Below are 25,097 nucleotides of genomic sequence, written 5' to 3'. Positions count from 1 at the left end.
TCACTGTGCTTGAAAATATGGAGTGGTACTCAGTAACGTGTTGATTTAGATTTACCCCAAACATAACTGTTTTCAGGACTCATGTTTTGGAATATTTGCATTCTGTTCAGGCTTCCTTTTCACTTTCTCAATTATGTTAGCATTGTGGAGTAACTACAGTTTTCTCCTTTCACAGCCACATAACGCTAACTGTTTTAACAGTCACCATTGTCCCCATGGTGAAATCCCTGAGCTGTTTCCTTCCTTTCCGGCAACTGAGTTAGGAAGGGCGCCTGTATCTTTGTAGTGACTGGGTATATTAATACACCATCCAAAATGTAATTAATAACTTCACGATGCTCAAATGGATATTCATTGTCTGTTTTTTTACATTTTATTTTGACCCATCTACCAACATGAGCCATTCTTTATGAGGCATTGGAAAACCTCGTCTTTGTGGTTGAGTCTGTTTTTAAATTCACTGCTGGGCTGAGGGACCTTACAATTATCTGTATGTACAGAGATGAGGTAGTCATTCAAAATCATGTTAAACACTATTATTGCCCACGGTGAGTCCATGCAACTTATTTTGTGACTTAAGAAAATACTTGTCTCGACAGTGACACATTTGAATTCAAGGGGTTTGAATACTTTCTGAAGGCACTATGTGTACATTTATTTTGCAACGCTCGTGCACGCAATGCTGGCGGTTTGGCCAGCATGTTAGGACTTGGTAGAGAGGATACAAGTGGTTAGAAAGAGCCAATTATGTAATGCAGTGGTTAGTTAGAACAATGTAGAGCAGGATGTTGTCCTTTAAGACATGGTGAATGGTTTTGGTGCTAGGATGGACGAGAGGCATAAAAATCAAGAATAGAATGAGAAAAAAAAATTAAACTTTGTCCTGGTGGTACTTCCTTGCCACATTATTTGTCCTAGTAGTAACCTACAACAAACACTCATCCCGATCAACATCAAATGTTAGTCTACAAACACTTTCATTAAGAAACATTGTAGGTAAAAACGATTATGGGATATGTAAACTGTCCAATTTGATTAGTCTTTTATCTCATAACGTCCTGTGAACAACAACTGACTATTGTGTTCACACTTGACACGATATTCTCCCGCCAAATTGAACTACGAGACAGGAACACTGGACGCATAACATCACGCGCCAGCAGCACATGGCTGTAGCAATCCCTAGCTAAACAGTTTTCTATGCTGAGCAAGGCTTCTATGCATTTTTTTTGTTAGATCTGACAAAAACGGCTATTTTGGTTTCTGCAATCTATCGTGTGGTGTCAAACTCCGATCGGTGTTCTCTCAGACATAATGTGGCGATAGAACTTTGTTAAACACAGTCCCGTTTCTGTCTTTGATTATACTGCAATTTACATAATCTCGCGCCAAATTATCGGAAGACAAGAGACCCTGGTTTCGCGCGCTGAGGCTAAACTCCGGACACAGTTTTGATTGACAGGCATTATAGCCCCTCAGAGAGCAACTCAGAAGTGGTAATAGCCAATAGTGAAACTAAGTTTTTTTTTGGCAGGCGGGGAATCACTGTTGAAGATTCTCATTGATTCAGTCCCCCTAAAAGCAGTCTATACAGAGGAATTGTGTACGGATTAAGTTTGACGGTTTACTAAACGTCATTTAATTATCTACATTTGGAAGAAAAAACAGGTAATATAAATGTTTATACTTTGACAAGTTTGGTATTTTGAAAGTTGCTGGCTGAAACTTGGCACAGTGGATAAGCTAGCTAACGTTAACTTTGCTAACATTTGGTAGGGTGAATTCGAAATATTCTAGTTAAACTTTGTCGAGGGAAATTAACGTTAACGTTACATGCTTCACATTACTCACTAGGTACGTGTCAGTGTGATCAATGTAATAGTATTTAATTTGGTTACCTAGCGAGCTACTTCAACTCCACAATTGATTAGATACTAACCTTCGTTATGTTGTCGCGTTATCTAGCTACTGTAGCTAGGCTAATGTAACGTGGTGTGCTGTCAATGTCGATTACCACATCCACCAGTAGTCTGATTTAGTCAGGCTATAACTACCTATGTAAGTACCAATTGTGTAGAACCGCCTGATTAAATCAGACTGCTGAAACTATTGCCTGATATCGTAAATGTTCCATACAAGCCAGAATTTTAAATAAAATCAATTTAAACGGCGCTCTGTTACATTACCGGTTATCTGTGCGGTTTATCTTTCAGCTGCTCGAAATGAGACCATATCAACTGGAAGAAAATCTTTATTAAACTTTTTAGAGATCCTGTAGGTACAGTATATGGTTCGGCTTGGCACCGAGGTAGCCAGTAGTTCCGATCCGCTTGCTTACAGCAGCACTAGGGTCAGCAGCACTAGGGTCAGCAGCACTAGGGTCGGACAGGTTTCCTGTGTAGATTAAGACAGCAAGCCAGCAGCAAGATTTGGCTTGGAAAACATACCCCAATCCAGGGATAATAAATGCGTTGCACCCAGAATTGTCCCGTTGTCCCAACTGTTGCACGGAGAAGATTGAAGGACTGCTAATAAAAATAATGCTTCTATAAACGAATGAGATGGTAGAGGCAGGACTTGCAGCGCGATCTGCGTCAGAAATGGAACTGACTTCTATTTTAGTCCATGGCAACGTAGATGCTTGTTGGCATGCGCAGTGGGTGCAATAATTGAATAATATAGTTTTCAACATTTATTTTGTAACACTCCACGCCAGCGGTGTAGTCAGACTGTTAGTGCTATCATTTTGAACACACATATGCACCTAAATATTTTCCTGTTATACATGGAATTTTTATTTGTGTGCCCGCAGGGGGGAAAAATGTTTAATTGCTAACCATTTATATTATTAATACCTCAAATATTGTGCTCATTTTTATTTTTGCTCTTACATTTTCAACTTAGCTCCTTGTAAAAAAATATATTTAAAAAAAGGCAGCGTAGAACCCTGCGACTGTTTCCTTGTTGAGATTCAATTGACACATGCGCATTTGCGCTTAATTCCACAAAGCCTGGTCTCTGCTCCACTATTCGGTTTTCTCTTGTCAAAAGCAATTAAACCAAGCATGCCATGAACATTGTATATTCTGAATCAGGAGGATGGAGAATGATTTTTAAAATCTTATAAAAAAAATCAAAAATTCACACGTCGTTGTTTCGATCCCCAGATTCAGAACATACCATTTTCATGGTCATGTCATGCTTGGTTCAGTAGCTATTGATGAGAGGGGAACCAACTATTCAAAACAAAATTAATTTGACCTCGGTGCCAGTATATAAACCATATACCTACTGGCTCTCTTAAGTCAGGTAAACAATACTTTCCTGTAGATATTTTGAGCTGCTGAAGATCAAACTGCACAGACACAACAGGTGGAATAAGTTAATACAATTATATATTTTTAAACGTTCTGGTTTGTAAGGTACAATTTTGCAGCCATTTGTTTTATATAGAAATTCTGTATTACAGCCTGATTTAATCAAGACTAGATGTGTGGGTGCTAGCCGCTTCTAGCTAGATTCTGAATTTCAATGGCTACCCATTAGCTGTTAGGTAGTATGACTAGCTAGTCAACATAGAACTAAATTAGCTTAACTTACTAAGATAGCTAGGTAGCTATTGCAAAATGGTTTGTTTACGCCAGCTATGGAGATATTACTTGCAGATTTTAATATTCACTTGTATAGCTAGCTACGCCAATAGGCAGGTAGCCTAGCGGTTAAGAGCTGATTTGAAATCCCGAGCAGGCAAGGTGTAAAAATCTGCCATTGAGCATGGCAGTTCTGCCCAACAACTGCTCCCCGGACACCGATGACATGTATGTTGATTAAGGTAGCCCCCCACACCTCTCTGATTTAGGGGTAGGGTTAAATGCAGAAGACATTTTGGTTGAATGCATTTTTGTATCCCCTTTCCCTAACCAGCCGAGAAAGCAAATGGCACACTTTCTTGAAGCATACATAAAATTCCCTGGTTGAGATATTTAAATAGCTAGCTACTTATAAATCGTTTCCCCAATAATGTTTTATGATTAATTTGTATGTAGCTAGCTAACAAGTCAAAGTAAACTGGCTAAGTAGCTTGCTAACATAAGTACAGCCACTACAATGTGTATTCTGAGTGGATTTTTTTTTTACCAGACATAATTAAAAAATCACACAAACGTATGAGCCTGCTTTCTAATGATTGTAAAACAAGACATGTATTTCTATTAAGTAATGGGATGTATAGCTTCATTTCATGATTGACCTGCGCCTGTAAAGTTTTATCAATGTATTTAATGTTTTTATGTTACCCATTTTTCTCCCCAATTTTGTGATATACAATTGGTAGTTGGTCTTGTTCCATCGCTGCAACTGCCCTACGGACTCGGGAGAAGCGAAGGTCGAGAGCCACGCTTTCCTCTGAAACACGATCCGCACTGCTTCTTGACGCACTGCTCGTATAACCCGGAGCCAGCCACACTAATGTGTCGGAGGAAACATTGTCGACTGAAGTCAGCTTGCAGGCGCCCGTCCCGCCACAAGGAGTCGCTAGAATGCTATGGGACAAGGAATCCCCCCCCCCTTTCAAATGACTGCTTGATCCACACAGCAGACATTGTGGGCTAGTTTAGGAATGCTGTGTTGCACGTATAGAGTACATTTTTATGTGGCGTCATTGTCATGAACCTACATTTATATAGGTATGCACGTCAGCTTTGACATCGGTTTTGCTCATCGGCGTTAAACTAGACATCAACCGATACCGATTTTGGCATTTTTAGCTGATGCCGGCCGATTCCGATATGTTCACCAATTTATATCCGGCATCCCTACTTTTTATAGTTCAGGGCTCTACGCTGTCCATCTAAGTAGAAATGTAGAAGCATACAAATCATTCTAGGAGAACAATTGAAGTATTTGAGTGGTCAAATTATAAAAAATGACAAAGTTCATAAGTTTTTTTGGAGGTATCCCTTCACAATGATTAGGTGAGCCAAATGTTCAGCTGTCGCTTTAAGAGATGTGCTGTTACCATGGTAATTTGGGTATGCACTTTATGTGATGGAAAATATTCTGACTGTGAACTCAAACTAACATTGAAAAACAACCTAGTTTGACTACCCTCCCACTGTTTGCCGAATTCTTTGCTTTTGTTTTCCTTAAGACATCGGTGGGCGGTGCCGTGAGGGTCGTCAGCAAAATGGGACACCTGGGCATTGGTGTGTCCCATGTGAACAAAACCTAACTGGCCAAGAAACACGAGGATAAAGTTACACTTTAATAGACTTTCTTGTCAATTCAACTAACTTATACCTTTAAAAAAAAAAGTCCCCAAATTCTCTGACCACCTGCCAACATGGCTGATGAAATGGACATTCTTACGCGCCAATGATAGTCTGTTACCTGCATTTAGCGGGTGTTAATTTCCAATCCTGTGTGTGCCCCATCCTAGCGCCACCAGCTGACCAGAGGAAACTAGCCCCCTCCCAGCTGAACACTAAGCTCGCTAGCTAATGTAAAATAAAACAAATGGGCTGTCAAATATAACTTATGCTGGGTGTGCACTACACGACTTTCAATCTTAACATCGCTGAGCCTCATATTAAACGGATTTCTTTCCTAAACCATGTGGCACAGACGGGTCCCACCACAAGATTCTTAATTTGGTTGTGAAGATTCTTGATACTATGCTGTTTCGCTAAAACAATGTCATTGTTAGCGTAGCTAGAACGAGATGTGGCTCAAAAGCAAGCCTCGTGAATGTCTGACTGAACATTTATACTTGCCAGAGTTGCACCATCTAACCAACATTTTGAATTGATTAACATTGCTTGTGAACATCAGCGCTGTAACGATTTTGATACTTTAGTTAAAGGCAAGCGCATAGGCTACTAGTACTAGCAGGGCATAAAATTAACTCCTGCCAAATGCAGGTAGATTTATTTATTGGCGTGCAAGAAAGTATATTTCACTTGCCACGTGGCGGGTGGTCAATTTTCAGGGCTCTACAGTGCAAGTATTACATTTGTGAATATAAAGTAAAATATGAGCATGTGTGAGTTGGTGTACTGAAAATGCTGCAGTAGCTGGCTTTATAGTATATCTGCTGTTTTTGTTACATAGTGGCTAATGGCATAAAAATACAAATCCTACAACCCAACGGGCGCGTTAACTTTGCCTGGCAGGGGAGCAGTGAAGAACGGATAATTTTTTTGGGGCGTTGCGCACAGGCATAAAATGTGTATTTTACTCAAGTTTACAAAGTGAAACTTTGTCCTTCTGTTTCTCGGATATTTACATTTTTGTTCACAAGCTTTCTTGTTTTAGAAACATTACAATGTTTGGTCATTCTTTTTAGTTTGGTGCAAAATATTTAGCCTGGTTTAAAGATCTGCGTGGCTGGTAGAATTTATATATTTTATCTACCTGCCACAGTGGCTGGTGGACCAAACCGTTTATTTAAGGCCTTGAGTTTGTCATCGCTCGTGCTCAAGTCTACACATTCTGGGTGTTGCGAAACGTCATTTCACTGGCTTCTTCTCTGGCGAGCTCTCAGCACCAATAGTAATAGTGCCTACAAAAAGACGCCAACTCCACCACGGCCCGTTGGTCAATTCTTATGGGGAACTTAATGTTTTTATTGTTGATCAGGTCTGTGGTAAACACTGGCTTAGATCTTAAGTTTAGTACTATGAGATCATCAGCTAGTGTCACTTGTGAATTTTGAAGCATTTGTAATCAAAACATGCACAAAGGCTTCATAAAGGTCATGTTAACTGACTAATATCTCATAGAACAAAACCTATAAGATCTAAGCATGTGTTAACCTCAGACCTTATTTTCAGCATTTATCCCAAAACCCCATTTCCTCATTCATTTACCCCATAGGAATGGCTGAACGAACCAGAGATTGCGGTGCCCCGAGTAGGGGCCCAAAATGATGTAGTGTACGCTGTACTTAGCTTATGTTGTAGTTTCGAGTCAGTAGTTATGTTTAGGCAGGGCAAGTCCGTTTTGGTGATTTCAGGTATCATAAAATGTGTCACAGTATTATTATTATTTTTTTTTTACCAGATTGAAGTACAGTACCATTTGGAAATGTTAACGTTCAATTTATAGTCCTAAAACCTAAGTTAAATGTTGCTGCCGCTGCTTCCCGTTGACAAGACATTTAGATAAATAGCCCAATGTCAAAACAGTTTAATGTGTCAAAATCAATGTACAAAGTTTGATATATTAAAAACATAAAATGTACTATCTACACATACAGTACATGTTTAAAAAAAAACATTTTTTTTGTGACTTTTAAGCAAGTCGGTTATGAACAAATTCTTATTTACAATGACGGCCTCCCCCAGCCAAGCCCTAACCCGGGCGACGCTGGGCGAATTGTGCGCCGCGTGGTCAATCTGACGTGTACATTGGCCTTGCAGAGTTTATGGTGATACAGCCTCTGTAGAAGTCAGGGCATCCATAGGACTTGTGTTTTGCACAGCAGCGCTGTTGTCAAGGAAGTGAGTTTGTGTTTATTCCCGACCTCCCGCCCCCACCCATCGTCAACCAATCATGTCAATGCGGAGCTATACGGAGCCCCCCGCATTAAGAAATCTGAGAGGCGCACGGAGATGAGGTACGCAGCTCAATTTGGCCTCTGCATGCCTCCGGAGGCTCCACAATTGTCACACCCTCCATACGAAGCCATTTTTGGATCAAGCATAAATTGGCAGTTAATGTGTTGAAACAGTGTGCTTAAAACATTGTCAGGAAGTGAAGCCACATTGTTTGTTTGATACAAGGATGGGGTTGCAGTAGCTGCATTTAAAAGGGGTAGGAGTGGCTTAGTAATCCAGTTTTCCACACTGTATTACAATCAGTATGGCATGTTTGTTGAATGTTGATTTGCCTTGTCATTGGGAATTGAAATTACTTGGAAGCCTTTCTTTACTGACATTGATTATTGATCCACTTGATCAATGGTATTAATCAATAGTTGGCACAGTACTCAAAGGAAAGAAGTGGAGAAACATTGAACGACACTGCTTTTTCAACTCGAGTGTATTAGATGCCATGCTGCTGTTAACCCACAGTTTGGCTCCTTTCTGCACAGGGCAGCTGCAATGTGGATTCAAGTGCGCACCATGGATGGCAAGGAGACTCATCGGATTGACTCCCTGTCCAAGCTCACCAAGGTGGATGAACTGCGCCTCAAGATCTCGGAGCTCTTCAAGGTTGAGCCAGAAAGACAGAGGCTCTTTTACCGGGGCAAGCAGGTGTGGCAGATGACTACTTTTCTGTTTCAATTCAGTTACAACAGAGTTGCTGGGGTCCTTACTGATCATGTCTGAATGTGTATGTTCTTTGTCTGATCCCAGATGGAGGACAGCCACACCATCTTTGATTACAATGTGGGGCTGAATGATATAGTGCAGCTCCTTGTTAGACAGGCTACGCCCCCTGCCGCTGTCCTCAAGAGCAAGGACAAAGAGGCCGAGCTCTCTGACTCTGACTCTGGCTGTGGCTCGGCACAGAGCGAGTCGGACAAGAGCTCGACCCACTCGGAGGCAGAGGTGCAAGCAGCCGGAACCTCTGCCCAAACAGACACACCAGACCTGGTCGACCCGGGATTTGGCTTTTACAAGGTAAACATGGAGCATCTCTACAAGGATGAATATTTGCTGTATTGGTATCATTTGATGGAGTGAAAGGATGCTTTTAGCTGGATACATGTAAAATGGTAAATCAGCTTCAATATTGTGGAGCCTTCTTGAATTGGCGTTGCATCTATTGTGAAAAGTCTTAATTTTAAATTGCAATACAGATGTTTAATCTGTGACAGTAGCATTGCATGGGTCACTTTACAATATCCATTTTTTTTCAGATTAATGAGTTTGTTGACGCCAGAGACTTGAACATGGGCGCCTGGTTTGAGGCCCAGATTGTGAACATTACAAAGACCACAAAGACACCTGGAGAGGAAGAGGGCTCTGACTCTAAACTCGGCGAAGAGGAAGTTATTCACTACCATGTCAAATATGAAGAGTGAGAACTTCATGTATTCCGTATTTTAAAGATCTGTTTGGAGACATTATGCCTCATTGGTGACATTTGACAGTTACCCATAATGAACATGTATAGAAAAAACGATTGAATATGTCCGTGTGGAAGGTGTTGCTGTCTATCGATGAGCTGGACCAATGGGGGCATTGCTTTTTGGCGCCAGGGTGTCAATACCACAGGGTACCACTTGGTTTCCGTATCCACGGCAGAGTGCTTTATTTGTTCCATTTCCTCCTACTCTTGACTTTTTATGTATTGTTTTTTTGAGTGCAGTCCCACTCCATCGGTCTTTCTGATGAAAGTATATGCAATTCCATAACACTGCAATTGGAAAATAGAACATTTGTGCTTGATAATTTGCACATTGCTCTGTCACATTGCAAGCAAAACAAGTGTAAGAACTGGAGGAACATTGAAATTAACAATGACTCGCATTGCTTGTGTTTCCAGCAGTCAAGGCCCTCAGAATTCAAACACCTTATTTGACCCGCTTCTGTTCTCTCCCGATATGACAATCATCTTACAAAAGCACCATTATGTAGGAAGCACCTGCTGTGTGTCTGAACTGAATACTGACACTGCCTATGTCTGTGTGGTCTCTCTAGCTACCCAGAGAACGGAGTGGTGCCTCTGCAGTCCAAGGATGTACGCCCACGCGCCCGCACAGTCTACCAGTGGCACCAGCTGGAGGTGGGCATGGTGGTCATGGTAAACTTCAACCCAGACGAACCCAAAGAGCGCGGCTACTGGTATGACGCCCAGATCCAGAAGAAGAGGGAGACACGCACTGTGCACGAGATCTACGCCAAAATACTGCTGGGGTAATATAATTGGCTCTGTTAGTCTCCGCTGTAAACCCCTTCCTCTTAAAGGGTCATACCATGATGGTAATGGCATTAAAGGATTTCAGTGACTCATCTGATTGTATGGTGTGTTCTAATGATTTGTTGAAATTCATAGATTACTTGTTATACAGTATTGATACATCTACACTGTATGGTTTGTACTTTAGTATTATGTTAATGTCAAAGTTTTGCCATTTTATATAATTGTTTTACATATTAGGACCATGAAGGGTATACCTAGAGTTCATGTTTATTTCAGGGTTGCCGGTGACTCCCTAAACGACTGTCGCATTATGTTCTTGACTGAGATCTACAAAATCGAGGAGCCTGGAGGCTTGGATGGATCCGGAGCGGGATCTGATAGCCCATTGAAAAGTAAGGTGGAGCTGTTTGCAGGGCTTTAAATAAAATGTAATTGGTAGCAGTTTAAAGTTAGGAGCACAACAATTTAGGAGTACCAGATTTAAAAATAAGAATTGATTGAGATACAGCCTGTATTTGGGCCTATATGAATTCAAGCTACTTTTGAAGCCCTAGAAAGGAATTATAAAAGCTAAAATGTTGCTACGAATACCTTTCATTGAGATATACAAAGTACTTTGTGGAATATTAGGTTCCTACAATGTGTAAAAAGCAGTATTTCCTATTGTGATGCATTAAATTGTTCCCGGTCTCTAAATGTCAAGTTTGAGTGAATGATCTATGATCGTTGATCTCCTGAAAAGAAGCAATATCTGAATACCAAATCTCCCCCTCGGCCCTCCATTTGTGCGTTCGATCGCACCTCCGCCATATGCACAAGTGTCCCAAAGCTGAAGGTCTAGGGGCTAATTACTCTCCAATAGCCACTGATTTCGAGGCTTGACACACACAACACATTTGAAATGTAATGTTTTAACTGTTGCTGAGGCTTTCATCTTGTAAAATGACGGAATTCTGTTAATTGTATGTGAATAATTGACTTTCGCCCAATACACCGGTACAATGATGCGCAATAGTTTCTATTTCATCTCATACAGTCCATCTCTAGTCTGTTCCCCGTGTAGAGTCAGTGAGTGCATTTATCGGACTGATTTTCATGAGGGATGAGAGTGCATGTAAAGCACATGCAAAATTGTGAACATTTCTCTGCAAGTAGGCTGTAGTTTAACAGTGGTGTCAGATGTTAGAACAGGACAAGACGCTATTGTTACCATAGAAACTCTGGGATTAATGTAGACAAGGTTCATGATGCATAAGATGCATGCTAGTTGCCATGGCTGCACACCAACCTCTTAGTCCTAGTGGTTTACAAAGTACGTAACAGTTTTGTATGCTTAATTGCATACGTCTAGTACACTGGTGCAGTTCTTACAGTACGGGTTACAGGACCCGTTTTAAAGATGAGTAAAAAGGCTGACGTTCTCTTCGATCCTGCTCTCTCCAGGGTCAAACGGACCCGAGTGCAAACACTGCAAAGATGACCCCAAGAAGAACTGCCGCTGGTGCAACTGCCATGTATGTGGCGTGAAGCAGGACCCGGACAAGCAGCTGCTGTGTGACGAGTGTGACATGGCATTCCACATCTACTGCCTCAACCCCCGACTGACCAGCCTCCCCGATGACGACGACTGGTCAGTATAGACCCATTTCCTTGCCGCGTCTTGAAAAGTTGCGCGCAGGTTCCAGGCTTCAGAAAAAACTGTGGATACGATCAGATGCAATTTCAAAATTGTCCACTGTTGATACAGTCCCAAATGTTTTCATGTCAGCAAATCTAAGTTTTCAAGATGTAGAACTTTCAAAATGTTAATTCTCATAGCCAGCGTGATGTCTTTTGCGTCATATGATGCAAAACTCCCCATACCGGCTGTATTTCTGCCTGCTTGAACGGCAATGGCTCAAATGCAAATGAAAACATGAAATGACCCTGGGAATCGACAGAACATTTGAGAGAATCACAAAAATGATATAACATTCAAAATGCAGCATACAGACCTTTCATAATACATAAGGTGTCACAGTATCTTTAAACTTGATTGCTGACGTGCAAAACATTTTTAGGACCGTATCAACAGTGGACTAATGAATCCAACACCTGAAGAGTTTGAGTGGAATCTTTAAGTTTGTCAAGCTCCCGACCTTAGCATAAGCGATCCCGCTACAGAGCTTTTTGGTACCGATCTTGACGTCTGTTTGTAAACACAAATTGGTCTATACTACAGTACAGTCTGGGCTGGTATTCTGTCCGTCTGGCCGTTGCCAGCTTCTAGTGCTGCTTATGTGATAGTCATAGTCATACCAATGTGTCAGATGGCACTTAAAACTGCCTCTAATTGGAGTTTGAGGTGAGAAAGTGATGGTTTCTTCAAGCTGCTTTGATTTGGCCATTTTGATTCGAGCTTTATCAGCTTTCTATCGTGAGCACAAGTCATTGGTGTACTGTCCAAATGACTTTTTGTCAGAACACCCACGGAAGCTTGTGTAGCTCTCCCTGGTCTCCATAGCTGTGCTACAGTGAAGTGTGTTCTGTTTCCACTGCATTGGTGGAGCTGTATTCAGCGGACCAGCACAACTCTTTCTTTTGCCACTATTAAGTCTCCACATGTGTGATGCAGTGGTTTTGAAATTGCATCACACATTTTGGCTGTTCTGTTGTTGCCTGCTTGTTCTGATCTGTATTTATTTCAATACCTCTAGGTATTGTCCCGAGTGCCGCAACGATGCTAGTGAGGTGGTGCTAGCAGGAGAGAAACTCAAGGACAGCAAGAAGAAATCCAAGATGGCGTCCGCCAGCTCAACCAGCCAGAGGGACTGGGGAAAGGTAAGGGAATTTAGAAATGGTGCTGTGGGCGTACCTCTTAGTGGGAAAAAGTACATTGTCTGAATAACTGTACTTGCTTTCTAAATAGTAGGCATTTTGAGTATGTGAAAAAATAACGTTTTATAGTATGTGAAATTTTCAAAAATGTACGTTTTAAATGCCAGGTGGTCATACACATTCCGGCTTTTCATCTAGTCGAATTCGTTACACACTGTTGAGGAAGAGAATCCTTGTTTGAGACCCACGTGTCTGACAACAGGCGAGGGGATGCGCTGTGTTAAACTGAAAGAATTGCGGGAATCAACGCAATTGAGCATTAATAGGATGAGCTTAGTATGCTGATATTTGTTGCGTACTCGATTTGTTTTTACTAAACAGTGTTCTAAATAATTTTGTACAATTAGTATACAATTTAAGTAGGCAAGCTAGATTTCAGACACGGCCACTGTCACACTTCTAAACATGGCATAGATTTGTTGTTAGTTGAGTACATTCTTGTGTTTTTACACTACCTCTTCTCCTATCAGGGCATGGCTTGTGTTGGCCGCAGCAAACAGTGCACTATTGTTCCTTCCAACCACTACGGCCCTGTCCCTGGCGTCCCGGTCGGAAGTATTTGGAAGTTCAGGGTCCAGGTGAGTTGCCGCCTTTTTGCAGTAGGCTGAAAAGGAAAGCGATAACTGCAGTATTTTTTGGGATAATGTACCCCCAAAAATGAACATCATTTGACCAAAATCATTTTTCAATGACTAGGTCCTAGTAGGTTGTCCGCTGACATTTTCGCTCCTCTGTTTTTGTTTTGGCAGGTGAGTGAGTCTGGTTGCCACAGGCCACATGTTGCTGGGATCCACGGGAGGAGCAACGATGGAGCTTATTCCTTAGTGCTGGCTGGGGGCTATGAAGACGACCAGGTATTTAGACTTCTTCCATATTGCACATCACAGGAGGCTGCCGAGGAGAGGACAGCTCATAATAATGGCGTGAATGGTATTAAACACATGGAAACATGTTTGTTCGACACCATTCAATTTATTCCATTCCAGCCATTGCTATGAACCAGTCTTCTCCAATTAAGGTGCCACCTGTGGTGCACATGTACATCTATTACAGGCCCCCCCTCCCCATGCCCAACATTGTAGCTGCAGGGATGGAACACCGTAAGCATGAAAGGTCACTGCACTAACGCTGGTTTTCAATTGGTCCCAGGATGACGGCAACGAGTTCACCTACACCGGCTCTGGAGGGCGAGATCTGTCTGGCAACAAGAGGACAGCCGAACAGTCGTGTGATCAGAAGCTCACCAATATGAACAGGTTAGTAAGCTAAACTAATCAGATCTCTTTGCACAGAGAACACCCACGGATGCTTGTGTAGCTCTCCCTGGTCTCCGTATCTGTGCTACAGTGAAGTGTGGTCTGTTACCTCTGCATTGGGGGAGCAATCTTCTCTCCTACATGTATTCAGCGGACCAGGACAACTCTTTCCCAAGCCACTAACCTTGTGTATGGGTGATGCAGTAGTTTTGTATGAGGGGGATATTGGGGATATTCCGATGGCCGGGCTTATTGGCTTTGCATGTCTATGCCTCTTTTGAGCACTGGTTTGTGACTGTTTTTAACAGTCATAATAACAGTTTCAACAATTCACCTTTTTTATTGATTTGCTAGAATGCAATGATTCAAATAGGACACGTCTTATGTTTAAACTGTGAATGTTTATTTGATGATTCACTGCAGTCCACAATTTGATTAATTCAAATGAGACTCAACTCTTAATTTGCCTGTGACACAGGGCTCTGGCTCTAAACTGCAACGCATCGGTGAACGAGAAGGATGGGGCCACGGCAAAAGACTGGAAGGCAGGCAAGCCGGTCAGGGTGGTGCGCAATTCCAAGGGCCGCAAACACAGCAAGTTCAGCCCGGAAGATGGCAACAGATACGATGGAATCTACAAGGTGGGATTTTTTTATGTTTCATGTGAAATGAAGTTCCATTAGGCTTGGGCAGTATACTGGGGTATTTGGCCGTCACCTAATTATTTGAAGTGAATATATTTTATATTCCTGCTAGTGTTTTTCTTTTTTCTTCTTCAGAACAGCATAACTTTATTCATTTGCACAATTTCTCATTCACTTTCACTTGTAAATGTCCACACTCACTGACAATTACATTTGGTAGCTACTAGCTTTGCTTTTATAACGGAGCTGGCTTTGCCTGTCTTTGAAATTAATTTGTTAGTTTTTGCTCGTTAGCATTTAGCTAACAGCGGCTGTGATTTCACTATTCGTTGGTAACTTTGTTAGCATTCAGGTAAGTCCCAATGGGCTTTTTTAGCGCCCCCTTGTGTGCTATGCTGGTAATACCGTGAATTCCTGGGATGAGAAAATAACTAAATAAAAATTAAATATATATATATTTTTTTACCTTTATTTAACTAGGCAAGTCAGTTAACCTCTAACTCCCCATCCCAGGTCCGGGAGCGTAATCATCGACTGACACTAATTAGCATAACGCAACGGACATAAATATTCCTATTCATGAAAATCACAAGTGAAATATATTGAGACACACCTAAGCCTTTTGTTAATCACCTTGTCATCTCAGATTGTCAAAATATGCTTTACAGCCAAAGCTAGACAAGCATTTGTGTAAGTTTATTGATAGCCTAGTATAGCATTTTGTCCAGCTAGGAGCAGGCAACCTTGTCACAAATCAGAAAAGCAATCCAATTAAATTGTTTACCTTTGAGCTTCAGCTGTTTTCACTCACGACTCCCAGTTAGATAGCCAATGTTCCTTTTTTTTTTGTTCTTCACGTTTGGCTGAGAAATCGCCCGGAAATTGCAGTCACGAAAACGCTGAAATTTTTTCAAATTTAGCTCCATAATATCGACAGAAACATGGCAAACGTTGTTTATAATCAATCCTCAAGGTGTTTTTCAAATATCTATTCGATAATATATCCACCGGCACAATTGGTTTTTCAGTAGGACCGATTGGAATAATGCCTACCTCTGTATTTTACGCGAGAGCCATCAGGTGACCACTTGCGCAATATAGCCGCTTACGGGTGGGTATTCTTCAACATAAATGCGTAAAACTACGTCACAATGCTGTAGACACCTTGGGGAATACGGAGAAAAAGTAATCTGGTTGATGGCTCATTCACTGCTCAATAGGGACGCATTGGACCGCAGAGCTTTCAAAAGATGAGTCACTTCCAGATTAGATTTTTCTCAGGCTTTCGCATGCAATATCAGTTTTGGCAACTTTAGTGTTTCCTATCCTAAACTGTCAATTATATTCATATTCTAGCATCTTGTCCTGACAAAATATCCCGTTTACTTTTCCAAAAATAAAAATACTGCCCCCTAGTCACAAAAAGTTAAGAACAAATTCTTATTTTCAATGATGGCCTAGGAACAGTGGGTTAACTGCCTGTTCAGGGGCTGAATGACAGATTTGTACCTTGTCAGCTCGGGGTTTGAACTTGCAACCTTCCGGTTACTAGTCTAACGCTCTAACCACTAGGCTACCCTGCAGCCCCACAACAGGTGTGGGTAGACCTTACAGTGAAATGCTTACTTACAAGCCTTTAACCAACAATGCAGTTAAGAAAAATACCCCCCCAAAATAAGAAATAAAAGTAAGAAATAATTCAAAAGCAGCGATAAAATAACAATTGTATGGTTATATACAGGAGGTTCCGGTACAGAGTCAATGTGCGAGAGCACCGGTTAGTTGAGATGATATGTACATGTAGGTAGAGTTATTAAAGTGACTGCATAGATAATAACAGCGTAACAGAAGCGTAAAAGGGGTGGGCAATGCAAATAGTCTGGGTAGCCATTTGATTTGAACACTTGAACCTAGACTTAGTGCTCCGGTACTGCTTGCCGTGGTGCGATAGCAGAGAGAACAGTCTATAACTAGGGTAGCTGGAGTCTTTGACAATTTTTAAGGCCTTACTCTGACACTGCCTGGTATAGAGGTCCTGGATGGCAGGAAGCTTGGCACTATGGTGTTTGTTTTGTCCAGGTGGGAAAGGGCCATGTGGAGTGCAATAGAGATTGCATCATCTGTGGATCTGTTGGGGTGGTATGCAAATTGGAGTGGTTCTAGGGTTTCTGGAATGATGGTGCTGATGTGAGCCATGACCAGCCTTTCAAAGCACGTCATTGCTACAGACGTGAGTGCTGCTGGTTGGTAGTAATTTAGGCAGGTTACCTTAGTGTTCTTGGGCACAGGGACTGTGTTGGTCTGCTTGAAACATGTTGGTATTAGACTCAAGACGGGGAGAGGTTGAAAATGTCAGTGAAGAGACTTGCCATGTTGTCAACGGATGTTCGGAGTACATGTCCTGGTAATCAGTTGACCTGTTTAAATGTCTTACTTACTGTAATAGTTTGCAAGCCCTGCCACATCCGCTGAGCATCGGAGCCAGTGAAGTATGATACAATCTTAGTCCTTTATTGACGCGTTGCCTGTTTGATGGTTCGTCGGAGGGCATATTGGGATTTTTTTTATCAGCGTCCGGGTTAGCAACAGCTCTACCCTTTTTAGCTCAGTGCGGATGTTGCCTGTAATCCATGGCTTCTGGTTGGTGTATGTACGTACAGTCACTGTGTGGATTACGTCATCGATGCACTTATTGATGAAGCCAATGACTGATGTGGTGTACTCCATGCCATCGGACGAATCCCAGAACATATTCCAGTCTGTGCTAGCAAAGCAGTCCTGTAGCTTAGCATCTGCTTCATCTGACCACTTTTTTTTTTGTATTGACAGTCACTGGTGCTTCCTGCTTTAATTTTTGCTTGTAAACAGGAATTATGGACAGATTTGCCAAATGGAGTGGGAGGGAGAGCTTTTTCTCTCTTTTCCCCCTCTGGTTGCACATTGAACATGCTGGTAGAAATGAGGTAAAACGTATTTAAGTTTCCATGTATTAAAGTCCCCGGCCACTAGGAGCGCCACCTCTGGGTGAACGTTTTCCTGTTTGATTATGTCCGTATACAGCTCATTGAGTGCGGTCTCAGTTCCAGCATCTGTTTGTGGTGGTAAATAACAGCTATGAGACATTTACATTTACATTACATTTAAGTCATTTAGCAGACGCTCTTATCCAGAGCGACTTACAAATTGGTGCTTTCACCTTATGACATCCAGTGGAACAGCCACTTTACAATAGTGCATCTAGGTCTTTTAAGGGGGGGGGGTGAGAAGGATTACTTTATCCTATCCTAGGTATTCCTTAAAGAGGTGGGGTTTCAGGTGTCTCCGGAAGGTGGTGATTGACTCCGCTGTCCTGGCGTCGTGAGGGAGTTTGTTCCACCATTGGGGGGCCAGAGCAGCGAACAGTTTTGACTGGGCTGAGCGGGAACTGTACTTCCTCAGTGGTAGGGAGGCGAGCAGGCCAGAGGTGGATGAACGCAGTGCCCTTGTTTGGGTGTAGGGCCTGATCAGAGCCTGGAGGTACTGAGGTGCCGTTCCCCTCACAGCTCCGTAGGCAAGCACCATGGTCTTGTAGCGGATGCGAGCTTCAACTGGAAGCCAGTGGAGAGAGCGGAGGAGCGGGGTGACGTGAGAGAACTTGGGAAGGTTGAACACCAGACGGGCTGCGGCGTTCTGGATGAGTTGTAGGGGTTTAATGGCACAGGCAGGAGCCCAGCCAACAGCGAGTTGCAGTAATCCAGACGGGAGATGACAAGTGCCTGGATTAGGACCTGCGCCGCTTCCTGTGTGAGGCAGGGTCGTACTCTGCGGATGTTGTAGAGCATGAACCTACAGGAACGGGCCACCGCCTTGATGTTATTTGAGAACGACAGGGTGTTGTCCAGGATCACGCCAAGGTTCTTAGCGCTCTGGGACGAGGACACAATGGAGTTGTCAACCGTGATGGCGAGATCATGGAACGGGCAGTCCTTCCCCGGGAGGAAGAGCAGCTCCGTCTTGCCGAGGTTCAGCTTGAGGTGATGATCCGTCATCCACACTGATATGTCTGCCAGACATGCAGAGATGCGATTCGCCACCTGGTCATCAGAAGGGGGAAAGGAGAAGATTAATTGTGTGTCGTCTGCATAGCAATGATAGGAGAGACCATGTGAGGTTAATGAGAAATATAGATAAACTCTCTTGGTAAATAGTGTGGTCTACAGCTTCTCACAAGATACTCTACCTCAGGCGAGCAAAACCTTGAGACTTCCTTAGATATCGTGCACAAACTTTTGTTTACAAATATGCATTAACGCCACCCTTTTTCTTACCAGAAGCTGCTGTTCTATCCTGATTTTTATTTTTTAATTTAAAAATATTAATAAAATGAATCTTTGTCGGTTGTCATTATGTCTTGTCTCTATATTAGTCACATATTAATACCAAGTGTAAATGGCATCTCCGTTCCATGCCGACTAAACAAAATGCCTGTCTCTTTTCCAGGTGGTGAAATACTGGCCAGAGAAGGGCAAGTCTGGCTTCCTCGTCTGGAGGTATCTGCTTAAACGAAATGACGACGAGCCAGCGCCATGGACCCGGGACGGCAAGGAACGCATCAAGAAACTGGGACTCACCATGCAGGTAAAGCGAAATGGATTGTCTATTATGTAGCTTTTTCGGCGACCTGACACAATTTACATAGAAATGTGAGTTATAGATGTCATTGACAGCAAGTCTTAATTTAAAAAAATGTAAGCGTGTCTTTCGGTTTTGTACACCAGCTGAAAAATATTATATATTTTTTTTAAGAGACATAACAATACTTAGGTGCCGATATGTTTTGTGATTTGGTGTTCAAAACATTTATTAGATACACACCTCTTAGTACCAGGTCGGACTCCCCCTTTGCCACCAGAACAGCCTGAATTCTTCAGGGCATTTTACAAGGTGTTGGAAATGTTGCTGTGGCATCGCACAGTTGCTGCAGATTGAACGGCGGTACAGGCATGCTGTGAACATCTCATTCCAAAGATACTCTATTGGTTTGAGGTCTGGGGACTGCGCAGGCCAGGCCACTCAAGTAAACTGAACTCGCGGTCATGTTCCAGGCAACTTTTTTCAGCTCCTCAATTGTCCAGTGTTGGTGATCGTGTGCCCACTGGAACTGCTTTTTAGTTTTTATCTGATAGGAGTAGAACTCGTTGTGGTCTTCTGCTGCAATAGCCCATCCGTGACAAGGATCAGGTTGCGTGTTCCAAGATGCCGTTTTGCAAAGCACCGTTGTACGGTGCCGTAATTTGTTGGTTTGTGGGCCCGCCTGTTAACTTGCACAACTTTTGCCGTTCTTTCGACCGCTCTCATCAACGAGCTGTTTTTGCTCACAGGACTGCTGCTGACTGGAGTTTTTTTTGTTCGTCGCACCATTCATCGGTAAACCTTAGCTACTGTCGTGCGTGAAAAGCCCAGGAGGGTGGCCATTTCTGAGTTGCTGGATCCGGCGCACCTGGCACAGACGATCATATCACGCTCAAAGTCTCTTGGGTCACTCGTTTTGTCCACTCTTGCGTTTTAATCGAACAGTAACTGAATGCCTCTGCATGCTTTGTAGCAAGACACGGTCATGCGACTGTCTGTAGGAGTGATCAATTGAACAGGGTGGTGTATCAAAAAATATATACACTCACCGGACGTCTGCTGCAGAGAATTACTTTTGACCAGTCGTGGTAGTAAAAGTACTGAACATGTTCGCTAACTATTTAAAAAGATGGTGAACAAGCTACAGGATGAACTTTGACGCAGGTATAGCCAACGCTACCTAGCTATTTATTTTTTTGCGAATTGGTACTTGGAGTCAAATATCAATATCGTCATAACTATAATTTTATAGAATTTAAATATTTGTTCTAATAATATTGTTTATTCCAACCACACAACGGTTTAGATTGTACCATGATTCACATACATTTCTTGTTTTGTGACTAACTGAAATTAGGTGAATGAGTTTTTTTGCAACCAAGTATTAACTGTAGCTCAGGTTATTATGCAGTTAAAGCTCTTGTTTTGAGGAATATGTTTGGTTTCAGTATCCAGAAGGCTATCTGGAAGCCCAGGCTGCCAAGGAGAAGGAGAACAAGGAGAAGGAGAACGAGGAGGTAACTGAAACGCCCACCAAAGGGAAGCGGAAAAGAAAGTCTCAGTCTAATGGTGAGTGACTTCTTTAAAGTAGATCTAGAATTATCTTTAACCACACAAGACACTGGTAGAGTTCAGATTTCCGACTGAGAATACAGCTGCAAATGTTTTAATATAATAATTTAACATGTCTTCTGACACACTGGTGGCCTTTTTGTTGCAGAAGCTGAAGAGAAGTCATCGCCAGCTAAGGGCACTCCCAAGAAGATGAAGTTGGAGGCTTACAAACTGACCAAAGAACAGAAGGACTGGATCAAGGACGACGAGCCCAACAGGAAGGTGTGGGACGAAGCCATGGAGTCTCTGGCCCTTGGCCCGGTAAGAAAAGCCTTTCCAGATTTCACATTATTGGAATTTATGCCAATGCAAAGCCAATTGGTCTTTGTTGTGACCATCTGAACTAGGGTTATCACGATACATGTGCCACTATACTACTAGACCAGATTTTCCTTAACAAAGCAATCTAAGCTCTTATGTTCCTTATGTAAAATATTGTGTGCTATAGCTTGTGAAATAAACACGTGACTGGGTGATAACAAGGCAGTTTTTTTCCATCATTAGGACTGTTCAAGTAATTAAGTCTGCTTTATTTCCTTTTCTTCCTAGTATTGCGATACGGATATCCGTAGAACCCTAATCTGAACCTTGTAATGCTGGTTCTTTCGATTATCTTCATCACTACACCAATATAAGCTTAGGTGGTGTATTAACGCATGCAGGTAGAGCGACATGGATCACCCTGTAAAATGTCCAATATGTCACTTTTTTTTAGGGCGACGTGACTAAATTTGCATGGAAATAGTCTTGGATCTGTCGTTCTCATTGAAATTAAGTCTAAGAAGCAGTAGATCTGTTCTATATGCGCTATTTCTATGCTGTCTTTCTGTTTTGTACACAAGCTGAAAATACAATAACTGGTTATGGAAAATATATTTCACAGCAGTTTAGATATGGTGAACAATGATTCTCTACACCAGGGGTCTCCAACCTTGTTTTTAATTATTTTTTATAATGGTTAATTATCCATATTTGGCCTGACAGGCCCCATAATTTTCTTGTTTTTATTTTTTGTGGTTTGGGATAAACATTTTACTCAAAATTACAATTATTCGTAGAGGATCAACAAATGGATGTTCTGAGTCCATGTCAAATGCGTAAATTACATCAAAAGACAATTTGAGGTCTGGAAAAACAAATACATTTGGCTTTGTGTAAATCCTCTTTAATTGCGAATCTAGAAAGAGAGGAATGTGTTGGTTTTGATGTTTCTGTTGGGCCAACTGCTGCGTCACGTCATAGCAGAGTTTGTAAAACCAAAGGCCGCCCAGTTGATACAAATAATCATAATATAGTTCACAAGTAAGCCTACTCTGCAGTTAACATTTAATTAAGGCGCTCAAGTGGCGCAGAGGTCTAAGGCACTGCATCTCAGTGCTAGAGGCATCACTACAGACACCTTGGTTCCAGTCCCGGCTGTATCACAACTGGGCGTGATTGGGAGTCCCATAGATCGGCACACAATTGGCCCAGCGTCGTCCGGGTTTAGCCGGTGTAGGCAGTCATTATAAATACATTTGTTCTGAACTGACTTGCCATATTGAAATAAAGGTTAAATCAAAAATATAAAAGTTTTTGGGGAAAGTTTGTCTGCCCACAAGACGGTTATCATTAGCATTGCTAACTGGCTACATAAGGAGGGGTAAACAAACGTGCACACCAAACAGACATGCAGATACTGTTACGGTTAGCTTTTTTAAGCCAATAGTGGCTAACCAGGGGTGGGATAATGTAAATGTGGATATGTTTGGAAAGTAGCCGGGAGCTTTGTGTATATGACAGTTTGTGATGGAATAAAATGGGGGAGAAAAATAAGGTGGATCTACCTGTTGGAGACCCCTGCTCTCTACATTATACTTGCTTGTTTTGTCACAAACTGAAATTAGGCTAACTATTAGAATTTTAGCAACCAGGAGGAAATGGCATGCATAAAAATACTTTTGTTTTTCAGCTTCTTAATGTCTCAATCTCCTCACTTACTATGGTTTGGGTACTAGGTACTTAACAGTTATTTTTGCATTTCCAGAAATTCCTGAATAAAGTCGAGGAGGTTTTCTTGTGTATATGCTGCCAAGAAGTGGTATTTCAACCTATCACCACTGAGTGCCAACACAATGTCTGCAGGGTAAGTTGATCTTTGCTAGCCTTGCACTGAGATTTTTCCTTTCCTTCCATTAAGAGCAATAACAATTTAGCAAGAGGTATTGCAAGGTGCATTTTTTTCATTTATTTTAGGAATGCCTTCAGCGGTCTTTCAAGGCAGAGGTGTACTCTTGCCCAGCATGCAGGCACGATCTGGGCAAAAACAACCCAATGAGTGTCAACAAACCCCTCCAAGCCATTCTCAACCAGTTCTTCCCAGGATACAGCAGTGGACGGTGATAACTCGTTCCAGCTGCTTGACCAGCATGTGGACTACATGAACTATGAGGGCAGTTAAGCAGTACAGGCAACAACAAAAAACTTTTCTTAATATAATTAGCAAATGTAAAACGCTGTCTGTTTGGTCGCTGAAATGCCACCCCATCTTCTCCAGTCCTATTTGTAACGAACTGTAGCTATGAAACTGCCTTGATCAAATGTATCTAATGTTCTTCTGTAACAATGCATTTTAACTTGACTTGCCAAAATCAATACACAAGTTGATTTCCTTCAAGCACATGTACAAGATGTATACGATATGGATACTTCGCAGAACATTTTGTAATAGATTTTAATCAATTGCATACATTTGTATTTAGAAAACACTCCCTTTATAGAATGTATATTTTATATTCTAAGTTTTATGTCCAATAGTACTGTTCCTAGCTCATGTATTTCCATAAGCGAAGCACAACTGATAAATCCGTTGCAACCCTGTTTTGAGAAAATGTCCTCCATATCCCGGGTTTGAGTTAATGTCCTGATCTTAGATTGTGCCTGCCATCGCTCAATGGCTTGTTTTACATGTAGCATCACGTGTTGCTGCATCCTTAACAACTTGTGCTTGAGTACATGACTGTGGGCTATAATAGAAGGAATGATGGGTTTGGATTTGATATTGAACCCTAAAGTTATTCTATTTTCTATAGAAATTATTTAGTTGTGGTGGATGTGATCATTTTATGTGTTGAATTAATTAACATTCCAGCAATGTACGTACTTTAAAATGTATGTTTACTCTTTCAAAAAAACTTTTTTCCATTTATTTTGCCATGTGTTATCTGATGGAGTTGCTGAACATTTGATTTAAATTTGAGCAGAGCAAAAATACTCCACAGAAACGTATACCTTTCACTAATCTATGAAATGGCAGATTTTTCTATTTTGTAGTAATTATTTCCTAGTTGTAAAATGTATTTAACCTTAACCCTTTAAGCACACGTTTTCCATCTGAACAAACCCAAAGATGTAAACCTGTAACCATTGTAGGGTTGAGCACAATTCGCCATTTAGGTGTGCCACAACCTTTTGATTCATGGCAGGGCTGTGGAAAACATCTAGCTCTGTTGAACTTGACCGTATTGGTTCAACAGAAAAATATTTAAGATCCAGAAATTTAATTTAGCTCAATTTCATATTTCTGCTTGTGTTTTATTGCAAAATGAATGCCAGTAGCTGCAGATGTTAGTAATATCCAAATATTTACAACATTTGCATACTGGAAATGTATATTTTCAAATTGTATATGTTTTAGTTGTTTGTAGTTTTAGAAGTAACTTGCTTGCACATGGTTTCCCAAGTGCAGAATTTTCCAATACATCTTCAACCTTTTTTTATAAAATACAAATTGCAAAATTGAAATGTTACTGAGATATAAAGAATATAAATGGTGCCTTTTGTTAAATATTATGATTACTGTCGGGTTTTTTGTTTTTTTTTACAATAACTGCATAGAACTAAGTGTCATTTTGAAAGTGCTTATTCGTTATGCTGCCACATCTTACAATACATTTTTGGCAAGCGGTGCCTGGCTGAAATCCATAGGTTCTCTGCCATTTATGAAAATATGTACACGTCTTGTTGTAAAGGATGCTGCACTTTTCCTAATAACATGGCTCTATTTCGATCAAGTGTCAATTTCTTCAGAGAAACACCGGTCAGAGGACTTTTGATGTAAACGTTTATGTAATTCTGTTTCTGGTCAATTTAGAAATTGCAAAATGACGCTTCCGTGAAGTTAACCCCTTCAAAACCGGATGTTGTTTTAGCTCTTGCTATTGGTTCATCTATCCATCTATCAACA

General features: G+C 41.5%; 1 protein-coding gene and 1 non-coding gene across 2 annotated transcripts; both read left to right on the top strand.

The window, feature by feature from the left end:
* Positions 1 to 1,521: 1,521 nt before the first annotated feature.
* On the top strand, positions 1,522 to 24,920 carry LOC115108072 (E3 ubiquitin-protein ligase UHRF1). The gene is made up of 17 exons (XM_029632005.2): positions 1,522 to 1,668; positions 8,093 to 8,255; positions 8,358 to 8,624; positions 8,864 to 9,024; positions 9,648 to 9,863; positions 10,147 to 10,262; positions 11,314 to 11,500; positions 12,567 to 12,690; positions 13,218 to 13,325; positions 13,497 to 13,601; positions 13,897 to 14,003; positions 14,482 to 14,644; positions 19,127 to 19,264; positions 20,707 to 20,827; positions 20,979 to 21,133; positions 22,899 to 22,997; positions 23,108 to 24,920. Exons 2-17 carry the CDS (start codon positions 8,103 to 8,105, stop codon positions 23,252 to 23,254), a joined length of 2,367 nt encoding a protein of 788 aa, XP_029487865.1. The 5' UTR covers positions 1,522 to 1,668; positions 8,093 to 8,102; the 3' UTR covers positions 23,255 to 24,920.
* Positions 14,032 to 14,169, top strand: LOC115108808 (small nucleolar RNA SNORA22). The gene has a single exon (XR_003860399.1). It is a non-coding gene; the product is annotated as a small nucleolar RNA SNORA22 (small nucleolar RNA).
* Positions 24,921 to 25,097: the final 177 nt, after the last annotated feature.

The sequence above is a fragment of the Oncorhynchus nerka genome, linkage group LG24 (genome assembly GCF_034236695.1).
Source record: "Oncorhynchus nerka isolate Pitt River linkage group LG24, Oner_Uvic_2.0, whole genome shotgun sequence".
NCBI lineage: Eukaryota > Metazoa > Chordata > Actinopteri > Salmoniformes > Salmonidae > Oncorhynchus > Oncorhynchus nerka.
Note: the sequence above shows the minus strand (reverse complement) of the source record. Positions and strands in the feature narration are given on the sequence as shown.